The sequence below is a fragment of the Cantharellus anzutake genome (assembly GCF_015039405.1).
Source record: "Cantharellus anzutake strain C23 chromosome Unknown EI90scaffold_4, whole genome shotgun sequence".
Lineage (NCBI taxonomy): Eukaryota > Fungi > Basidiomycota > Agaricomycetes > Cantharellales > Hydnaceae > Cantharellus > Cantharellus anzutake.
In genome coordinates this window covers 667,212-677,595 of record NW_024066954.1, presented here as the reverse complement: position 1 = coordinate 677,595, position 10,384 = coordinate 667,212, and the positions used below count along the sequence as shown (strand labels likewise).

Sequence of the window (10,384 nt, the reverse complement as noted above, 5' to 3'; positions counted from 1 at the left end):
GTGCTGCAGTTTATCTCTTTTTTTTGGGGTTTTTCCTTGGCTCTCTGCCACTTCCCAAACTGCGAGTGGGGGTCGGCAAGCCGAGGGCTTGTGAAGCAGTAGCAAACGAATCTACCGGACTTAGTTTTGTATCACCTATGCATGTATAGGAGTTCCTCAAATTTGTGTGTATCCAATAGGCTGGTAACCTGCCTAGTGTATATCTCAAGACATGGGCATACATCAGGACGAAAAACTAAAATGGCAAAGTTTGGCAACTTCATTGTTGAATGACAAGTTCTCTAATACATGAAGACTTTTGAACACGATCACATCATCATCGAGACATTTTTCGCCGCCCCCGCAATAACTCACTCGTTTATGTGTTTTATACAGCTGATATTCACATGCACGTCGCGCTTGTTCTCTGTTACGTAATACATTGAACATAACTGTGCCTTGAGCTGTAAAAGGCGCGCGTTTAGTCACAGCCCATTACCGATCACTTCCGTTAAGAATTGCATGACCATCTGGTTCAGGCAAGCGACCGCTGCTGGAACTGTACCCACCCTCTAGCTCGCGCGCAGGTTTGAAGGTGTCGTCAAATGCGTCTGTTGAACGAAGGTGACCAGTTGACAACGGAAGATGTGAGTGTCGATTCAGAAATCAGCCAGATCTAGCGCCACTGATCAAAACGCAGCCATCAGCCGCTCAGACCCAACACAACGTTGATGCCACAGGCGGGCAACCTTTGGATGATGCAGCTTCTGCGCGCAATAACTACAACTCTCTAAACGGTGGTAGCTCTGGCGCGCCAGCAACGCCAACTGCGTATATCGTGGACCCATCTTCCTCTGTTCCACAAAACATTGTTGATTATTCACCCTCCACTGCCTATAGCCCGAGGATGTCTACGATCCCGATCCCCGAGGATGTAGAGCGTCACCAAACTCCACATGCCTCTCACACTTATCCCGCACCCGTGACTCGATACAACACATCTGCGCGGTCGGCGTCTGTTTCCCCAATCCCACCTGCCCTTGTCCATCAACCAGATTATCCCGGACCCCCTATCGGGCCACAGCATCCGCCCGACCTATTGCTTTTCAATAGCCCTCCGTCGGAGCTTCGCGTGTCTGATTCTACCGAACCTTCTATGTCTCCCAAGTCTGTCCCGGGTAACATGGGACCCGAAGAGAGCCTCGCTTATGGACATACCAATACGGTGCCTCGTTCGCTTTCCATTTCGACACCTAAGCTTTCCGAACCGTCTAGCATACCCATGGATAACCCTCGGCGTGCTTCATGGATGGTGCCGTTCGCTTCAACGGGACGCCATTTTGACATTGGATCGTCGCTTTTGCAGGCGGAGCTCACTGCCCCCCAAACAAGCAGCTTCCAACAGACGCTTGCCGAGTTCATTCTTTGGGATACGCACAGCTCGAGAATTCCGTCCCAATATTATATATCTACCTTCCGAGGGACGAGTCAGTATGCTGTCGGAGGTTTATCCGCTTGCGGCTTCGCCTGTTTGCTTGCCGCAAAAAGGATCCTGCTGCTAGGCCGATCGTGTCGCTCTGGATCTTCCGAGGTCTCCGAATTTGCGAGAACCATTGATGATGTGCATTTTCATCAGGTATGTACACGATCACTCTTATGGCCCAGTCTTGTTGTCACTTATCCCCCCCCCTTTAGTCCATCATCGAACCTTGTGCCAAGTTAGACTCGACGAGTCATTTTGAGGTGGAGGATATATTAGCGCTGCCAATGTTTCGCTACTCTTTGCGGCTCGTAAGTACAATGTACCAGCAGTGCAGAGTGGAGCATTTTGCCAAGCTTGTTGAGTGAGTGCGCCTGTGCCTCTGTTGACAATGGGCCCATGTTTTCATCTCTAACGTGATGTCTATGTTGTAGGGATTTGCAAATCACTGCCATATCGAATGGTGGAGATATCGCTGCCGTGATTACTCGACCCCCAGAGATAGTGATTCTCTTTTTCCTCACGTTGAGGCACAATGCAGCATCGCGTTCATCAACGGCAACATCGCCAACTCGCAATGTCTTTGCTGTATTCGATTCACATAGTCGTTCCAACGGCAAAGCTGTTCATCCTGACGGATTAGCGTTCGTTTTCATCAGGGATCCGGACGAATTGGTTGAATATCTTGTCAACGATTTGTTTGCCCTTGACCCGAGCTTGCGACAGGAAGCCCGTCGTGGTCACGACTGGCAAACCCAGCTCCTTACCCAGTTTTCGGCCCATTTCCTTGCAATTCAGGATGGAGACGGGGGATTAACCATGACGATGAGTCAGAGGGTGGGGTCACAGTCGAAGCGAATATAGAGCTTCTGATGGAGAAGGCAAAAAGGGCTCAACTCGACAATCTTCTGTCGGGAACCAAACGAGAGAACGTACGGCTCGAGAGGGAGAATAATGAAATACGCAGTAGGCTCAGGGCTCAAAGCGAGGTGGTCAGGGATCTCCGTGCGCAGGTGTCGAAGAGGGCGGAGGGAAATTGGACTACCTCGATGATGTCGCGTATAGCTGCCGATCGTTGGAAGCCTACTGAGAAACAGCTTTCAGCTCATGACGTCGATGAGGATGGTTTTGGGATTTATCCCGTCGACTTGGGCCCAGATGTCTCGAAATCCAAGGTCCCTGATCGTTCCCGGTCATTTTCGCTGGCATCGGCCAGTTCAACCAGTAGCGTGGGCGGCGACTCTAATAATCAAAACACAGGTTTTTTGGGCCGCATGTACAGCAGCGCCAAATCCATGTTATCATCTCCGGATCGTAGCAACTTCTGGCAGCAACAGATATCACAACCACACGCAACGGAACTTGCTGATGCGCAGTTGTCGTCGCTGCGGGCTCGAGTGAACGATGATGCATCTTTTAGCCAGACGCGTCAGAATCTCCCAGCTTGGCGACGTGATGACGCAGATAAGGGAAAGGGAAAGGGGAAGGGAAAGTCAAGGGAGGTAGGACTGCACGTCGAGGAGAACAATCGTTTGTTGCGAAACCCGACACCGGCGAACGACCGCGATTTCACCGATACAATCTCCTACCAGTCTGACAGCATTAGCATTGATTATGATACTATGCCTGCAGCCCCAACTTCGGGCTCAATGACACCAATTCGGCGTTCGGCTGCTGGAACAACAACGCTACTGAATCATTCTACACTTCCTACTTCTCCCGTAAGTGGTGTATGATATGCGCTCCAGCCGTTACTCATTTCCAATCTAGATTTCGCCCAGTGGTACTTTCGAGGACGTCCCTCCTGCATATCATGATATGCTGATTGATCAAGAACAACGCTTGTCAGAAGATGAACACCCAGATGATCCTTCGCATTCTCTGCATCGCTTCGGGACCGCAGTCCAAGGTGATCAAGCAAGCCTTCTCCATGAAGATGAAGATGATTACGAGGTTGCCCTTCGGACCCAAATGTTGTTGGATAACGAATCAAGAGTTTTGTCTCGTGAACGGGAAGACCTAATCCGCTATTCCCGTAGGCCTGCAAACTCAAGGGAACAGCATGTCGGGGGGACCCCCAATATGAACGGAGCGCGATCAGACTTTAGGCCTCCAGACACATTCCGTGATTTACCCCCTGCTCGTCGAACTTTCGCGGCTGTAGCCGGTCGAGATCGTTCCACTGTTCGAGTGGAGGACCAATCCGAAAGAGCTTTATCCGAGTTGAGATCACGAATGGCTGAAGATGAAGCACGAATGCTAGCAGATCACAATCTCGCTGTTCAACTTGCCCGTGAGGACGACGAAATCGAACGTGAACACCGTCATTTAATCACTGAATCCCAGCCGACATTTGAATGCTCTATCTGTATGGAAATGCGGCCACTCGACTCCGCTATGCCCATTCCAACTTGCACACACGTTTTTTGTCGCGGGTGCTTGAAGTCTCATGTTGTTTCCAAGTTGGAGGAAGGACGTTACCCCATATTTTGTCCCATCTGTTCCGCGGACAAGAATATGGATCAGAAAGGAGGTGCGTCGGTGTCAATGCCATTGTATACATCGCCTCACAAACTCACTCCACCTGGTTTACGTAGAGATCTCAAACACAATGGCCGAGTCGCTTGGTTTATCTGAAGAACAGTACGTTATGTGGGAAAAGCTGAATCTGGCCCAATATTCGGTCTGGATTGACTGTCCACAGTGAGTGAATTATCCAGGTTCCTTTGGCAAGCGATATATATATATATATCCTGAACCAACAATTGCATCTGTGACCAATAGTTGCGAAAAGTCCTCACTTGTAGATCGAGATGATTTCCAGATTAGTTCGGAGCTTCGATGCCCGCTTCCTACGTGTCGCGGCATGTGGTGCAAGAAATGCATGAATTTTATCGATCCATCTGCTGGCCCACATTCATGTGATGGCCAAGCCGAAATGGATCGCTACATCGCTACTGGATCTGCCACAAAGCGTTGCCCAGGTCTGACTTTATTTTATTTTGACGAAGTGGAGCTTTTCAAGCTTACTGATGACTCCCCTGAACAGGTTGCACCACACCTACGGAGAAAACTGAGGGATGCAATCATATGACATGTTCGGTTCCTGGTTGTAACACGTACGTCCTGGATCCTAGCCCTCACTGCACGTTGCATCAGGGGATAAAACTCCATTTTTTTCCGGTTCTCTAGGCATTTCTGCTGGGTATGCGGGAAAACGATTGTTCGCACACAAATCCAGAGCCAAGTCAAATCAGCACTGGAGGCTCACTATAGGAAGTGCAAACTGTTCCACTACCCGGCTTAGTTCACGCGAGGCATGATTTCAGCGCGTTAGGTGTATCATAGCGGCGAATTTTGGTTGGTGCGAATGGGAGATGAATGATGCACGCGAATCTGGATGGAAGGACTTTTCTTCCACACTTCCTCTCGCTATAATAAATGTCTGGGAATTGTGCTTCACACATGCGCTGTCTAGCGGTGTTCAGTCAGATGTTCATTCAAAATGTATCCGTAGCACTTGCACATTATGTTACTGTGTTGTATGTTGCTGATGCAGCAGGACTCGCCACTCGACCTCAAAGTCGATACTAGAATTGACGGACGATATGTACGACAAACTATTTTCGATCCCTTGCCGGGCATGTGCCTGCGCCAGCGCTGGTACTGAACTTCACAAATCCGCGAGCATCCTGGTGCCCTGGCCACAGTGGCATCAAGGGCCATAAGTGTGCAGATGAGCTGGCCCAAGAGGGAGCTTGCCTCGGCTCGGACAGACCCATTACCACTCACTACTTATGCAGAAAGAGTGCACAAGCAGGACACGGAAGGAGAATGGAATGAACGTTGCGCAAGCACACCCATCCCGATCCGAACAGGATTCCACACAGCAGACTAGAACCACCCAGTTCAAAATGTTAGGCTGGGAGACCTTCAGCAGGCTGGTCCAGTTCTGCACCGGCCACGCACGCCTGAGCGAATACTACCACCGGTTCGGTATCCACACAGAGAGCAGAGTGTGTAAATGTGGAGCAGCCAACCAGACGAGAGAGCATACCCTCAAGGTATGCCCACAGTTTAAGAAACATAGACACGTACCGGGCCGTGGTCATCAGAGCAGGTTTTCGACCCTTATGGGGAAGCCCAAAAGACTAGCAGACTTCATCAAGAAGTCACGGGCCTTCGACAAAAAGGGCAGACAGCACAAAGCGGGGGCAGAGGAGTACCCAACCAATAGCCCCCCGTAGAGCCTGAGAGAAGGAGTGACATAGACACCACACCCCCACGCATACCCAGAACCAGATATCACGACCCAAAGGACCCCGTCACCCCGACTACACCAACCAGACATCCCTAGCTTGTATTGACGAGTCCCTCATGTCCAGTCAGATGTAATAAGTCGGGCTGGCTAGCTGCGGGCAACAAATAGAATACAACGACAACGACAACAAAGCTTGGCCGAGTTTCTAAAGAGGTCCCGCGCAGGTGACCCCAGAACACCAACCACCCCGAGGACAGTGAGCAGCCGAGGAGCGGAGTGGAACATGAAGGACGCAACCGAAGCAGCAGAAGAAACAACCCCACTTACCCCCCGACAACTCCACCCAACCAGAGGATTATTTCACACACCCCAACCCGTAACTTCTTCATGTAATGACGATCCCCTCATGTACGGCCACGGTGTAAAGAGCCGGGTCCCACGACGAGGCACACACACAACACACAACAACAACGCTTCTCGCCTTGCGATCACTTTCATTTGGGCCGGACCTTAAATTGAAATTTTGGTTCACACCAAGCCTTCATGCGAGATACACATTTTGACGAGAATCTGGTTCACAAACACCTACACGGAAGAAGAACCATCGCAGAACATGAGATGATCGCAGCAGAAAAAATCATTACAGAAATGCAGAAGAATACTGGCCGTCACTCTTTTCACTGCATTGAAGCGGTTTACAACTCGTGGGAGCAAAGGGGATTTCGCCCCAGCCAGTATTTCGCGCGCCCAAAAACTAAACATTGGTGTTTGAACATGCGTGCGATTGGACTTGGGTGCACTAAGATAGGGAACGTACTTACAAATGCAACGAGGCTGTCCCAGTTACCGCGATGCCCTCTAGTGATCGCGCAGAATGCTGTCGCCGAACGCAGCGACATTCACCAGGTATTCAAATTATTTCTGAGCGCGTTATGCCTGACGGAGATTAGGTTATCCATGCGATTACAGATGCCACCGCTCCCCAACCTCCGTGTTTCATTTTTTTTCGCCGTTCACCAACGTTTCGACACACCCAATACCTGCTCGAGAGGTGAAGGTCGCTTTTAAGGGCTCGAACGATATCAATGAGACTGACGAAGGGACAAACGATGTCTTATTCAGCCACATCAGCATCTGGACTCGGTTCCACCCTCTACAGACGAGCCCAAACGAATCTCTGCACTTCACTCTGTTCTCACACTACCAAACTCGTACGGCAGCACGAGTCCAACGGACGTCCCAGCTCGCCCAACGGCTTGTAGCCTGGTCCATTCGAAGACCTCAGCACCTACCCCATGAGTATGTACAGGATACTCGTGGAGAAGGCCTTGGCACACACTGTCGTCGCTGAGGGAGCCACCGTTATGAGATGTGGGCATGGTGTATCCACTGATGATCCCTGATTAGGACACTCAGAAAGATGCACCACGATATCATTTAAATCGGACCCTGGCTGCAACAGTCTTTTAGGCCAGGCGCCGTTCCGTTGTATTGGGGAAGCATGATTCTTGCGCACAGCGTCCCAATGAGCGGTAGTATGATCGTTGAAGCTCTTCCTGTCGGCCGTCGGGACTATGGTCTCCCTCGTGTGGGACCCCCTTCCGTTTAGTGGTAGGGACCATGCCGAGTATATCTTTTGTGTCAATGCTTTCTACCATAGCAGTGGGAAGTCAAGCTAGTCAGAAGAGCAACTTCGGAATGATTGTTCAGATGATAATCTTGATTCTTCCCCATGAGTACACTTAGGCGACGCACGGGGCTGCTCCAGCATGTAATGGAAAATGAAGAAATTGCTGTCTTGTCCATTCGTTGTTCTGTGTCCTATATTAAACATGGCTAAGGTCCATTTGTGAGTACAACAAGCAGGAGAAAACGACGTTAGAAATCCGTGATATTTTACGGAAAGAGGCCCGGAGACAATGATCAGGTCTGGATAAACTGGTGGCCCCACACAAGTTGGCCACGGCATTCTCATTTGGTGATCCTGTCCTTGGCTGATTTGAAGAACCCATAGATTTTGAACGTGTCAAAGGTACGCTGCATGACAGACCGTCAATAATTGCTGGGGATTGTGTTATTTCTGGGGACATACATGAGCGGCAGAATCATCCTGATACGCGGGTCCTGGGTTTGAAGAACCTGGGGCTGGCAAGTCATCTGTCCTAGTCATGGGCTTGCTTATTCTTTCAGGCTCATTCAATTCCAATCGCCCATGCCCTCGGGGCGTCACCTCCTGACTTTCCCAATTCGAGAAGGATGCGTCACCTGTGACTGAAGTTGTGGCCCGGGTGAGAGCATCCTCAAAGTCGCTTTCGTCAACGTCGAAACCTCCATCAGTCTGTTCCGCATCGGCTGCTTCGGCTGCGACAGGGGGTAGACGAGTGATCGCATATTTGATACCCGGACGGTCATGAGGATCCCTTTCCCAGCAGCCGTGAAAAAGCCCGATCAGGCTGGCTGGGAGTCGTGATTTTGGCTCTCGATACGATGGCATGTTTGAGTCAGGATTGGCGGAATACACAAGAGGGAGTAGATCATAGGGGAGAATGCCTTCATCGATCGCCCGGGTCACTGGAGTGTCGTACTTGATGTCATTGTAAGGTATCTCTTCATGCAAAATCTGAAGGCGCAAGATGGTGAATTAGTAGCATGAATCGAGTAGTGATATTAGAACGAACCTCCATGCAAACACAGGCAAATGAGTACATATCACTTGCAGTGGTCCGAGCGTCGCCACGTGTGAGTTCCGGTGCAAGATACCTTGTTGTTCCTCCGATGACAGACGACGTGAAGCCGCTGGCAGAATTGTCGAGCATCTGTGACAAGCCAAAATCGCAAAGGACGGCACGTCCATTATCATCCACCAGAATGTTATACTGGAAATTGAATCAGCAAAGCATTTTGTGGCAAAAGCGGCAATTTACAGCTTTGAGGTCCCCATGCACTACCGGATGAAGTCGGGAATGTAGGTGTGCGACACCGTTGGCGACATCATGACACTGTAATCACATGATTTAAGTATTGGGTCCTAGACTGTTCCTCGAAGTACTCACCAGCAGCATACGATCCGCATCGCGTTGGTTCTTGAGATAGTTGTACACGTGCCCATTTTTGTAGTGCCGGGTGACGATGCTGGCAGTGAAGGTGCCAACTATTATCTCTTCCCACATATAACCATAGAATGGAGCCACATTGGGATGCTCGAGGGACCTCCAAACCTTCATTTCGCGGAGCAAACGCTACCGGGACGTCAGCAAGTGCAACGCAGGCGGCTGAACGAAACACTTACCTTTAAAGCTTTCCTCTGCTGTTCTTCGGGTGTCCAGGTGGCATCCATTGCATGTAAACGTTTAATGGCCACGTCAATTAATTCGCCCTCAAATTTTCTCCACAAGCCCCTCCACACTTGGGAATAACCACCCTGAGCAATGGCTTGGTGTGATTCGATCCTCTCGGTGAGGTCCTCTGCTGCACTATGGAACTTGGGTAAGTTCGGAGGCACCATATCAAGGACCATTCCTGAAGGAGGGCTGGTCGTGGAAGGGGTGGTGGGGAGTGAATGTAATCTCCCGGCTGCATGACCATAATACACCTTGCTGGAAGACGTTGATTTCCCAGAGGGCGACGATCCGGTAGCCTTAAGGAAGTTGTGCAATCCTGATGCGTTGATGTTAGTCGGAGGGAAAGTGCGGTACCACGACACATCGACGTACCGCCATTGCATGAGTCGTACCAAGACAGATGCGCAGAGGACGATAATGAGGTAGAAAGCAGTGCGTCATCATCATCACGGGAAGGCGCTCCGAATGGGTCGATGCGCGGCGATGCCAGTCGTGTCCTCACGATGGGCACTGGATCCGACATTATCCTTCGATCAGCTTGTCTCACCGCAGGGAGAAGTGGGACGTTCTACAGTGGGTATTATGAGACCAGACCCATAAAAAGGGAAGTGCGTTGTGTCGGCGCTTAGTTCGGTTGGGTTTCCGTGCACAATGAGCTCAAGAGTCAAGACACAAACCTGATAGGGCTCTGAAAAATGGAATGCCTTGTCGTGGAGTAGACTTGATAGGGCAAAGCGCTCAGCGACAGTTAACGAAAGACTAGGGGCGAAGGCGAAGCGCGTGTTGTGCAGCTTGGCAATGGCGGTACAGCATTGACGACATGGGAGGCTGTGTCCCCTTATTCATGGTCCGCTGCCTTCCAAATGAATACTTGTGCTGGCACCGGTCACGCGTTACACTGACCTAGCCCGGGATTGGATCTCCGTCAGACATGTGTACTGAGGTGCGCGCGCATCCCACGGCCAAGCTCCTGGTCAAAACTAGATGAGGGGAGCAGGGCAGTGTCGTCAAGCCTTGGCTTCTTCAGCACAGGTTTAGGTTGCCTGAAGGCTGCCGTGAACCACGTCCAAGCCATCAGGAACAATCCTTCCATCCATGTGCTCGTCAACCTCTATGTCCGGATCATTGTGAATTCGCATTCCTGTCTAACGGCGAGACTTTTGTTTCCAGAGAGGGTCAGATTTTTTTCCGTGGGAACGAACTGTACGAAGGTGCATGGCTGTACTGCGTGGGAATGGTCCCCCCATGGGACACTCGCGCGTATTCAATTTGGACTTGTTAGCTCAGGAAGCAACACGGAATTCAGATCGGTGCTTATTGTTT

General features: G+C 50.6%; 3 protein-coding genes across 3 annotated transcripts; 2 read left to right on the top strand and 1 right to left on the bottom strand.

Annotated features, from left to right (window-relative positions):
• Positions 1–648: 648 nt before the first annotated feature.
• EI90DRAFT_1724254 (uncharacterized protein) lies at positions 649–2,079 on the top strand. Its single transcript, XM_039052071.1, has 2 exons — positions 649–1,615; positions 1,675–2,079. The coding sequence occupies exons 1-2, from the start codon at positions 887–889 to the stop codon at positions 1,825–1,827; spliced, it is 882 nt and encodes a 293-aa protein (XP_038922270.1). The 5' UTR covers positions 649–886; the 3' UTR covers positions 1,828–2,079.
• A 1,636-nt stretch (positions 2,080–3,715) lies between these two features.
• EI90DRAFT_2905758 (uncharacterized protein) lies at positions 3,716–4,766 on the top strand (the record flags this gene model as incomplete). The annotated part of the gene is made up of 5 exons (XM_039054219.1): positions 3,716–3,992; positions 4,057–4,162; positions 4,244–4,443; positions 4,509–4,578; positions 4,652–4,766. The coding sequence occupies 5 exons, from the start codon at positions 3,716–3,718 to the stop codon at positions 4,764–4,766; spliced, it is 768 nt and encodes a 255-aa protein (XP_038922269.1).
• A 2,842-nt stretch (positions 4,767–7,608) lies between these two features.
• EI90DRAFT_1722420 (kinase-like domain-containing protein) lies at positions 7,609–9,761 on the bottom strand. Its single transcript, XM_039052069.1, has 7 exons — positions 9,434–9,761; positions 9,010–9,377; positions 8,774–8,959; positions 8,645–8,719; positions 8,399–8,596; positions 7,813–8,340; positions 7,609–7,757 (listed from the first exon to the last, which is right to left on the bottom strand). The coding sequence occupies exons 1-7, from the start codon at positions 9,582–9,584 to the stop codon at positions 7,692–7,694; spliced, it is 1,572 nt and encodes a 523-aa protein (XP_038922268.1). The 5' UTR covers positions 9,585–9,761; the 3' UTR covers positions 7,609–7,691.
• Positions 9,762–10,384: the final 623 nt, after the last annotated feature.

Coding starts and splice junctions, on each gene's coding strand:
- EI90DRAFT_1722420 (XM_039052069.1), bottom strand. CDS start 9,584: ATGTCGGATCCAGTGCCCATCGTGAGGACACGACTGGCATCGCCGCGC. Junction 8,960..9,009: donor AGCAGAGGAAAGCTTTAAAG/GTAAGTGTTTCG, acceptor ACGTCCCGGTAG/CGTTTGCTCCGCGAAATGAA. Junction 8,341..8,398: donor TTGCCTGTGTTTGCATGGAG/GTTCGTTCTAAT, acceptor TTGCGCCTTCAG/ATTTTGCATGAAGAGATACC.
- EI90DRAFT_1724254 (XM_039052071.1), top strand. CDS start 887: ATGTCTACGATCCCGATCCCCGAGGATGTAGAGCGTCACCAAACTCCA. Junction 1,616..1,674: donor ATGATGTGCATTTTCATCAG/GTATGTACACGA, acceptor CCCCCCCTTTAG/TCCATCATCGAACCTTGTGC.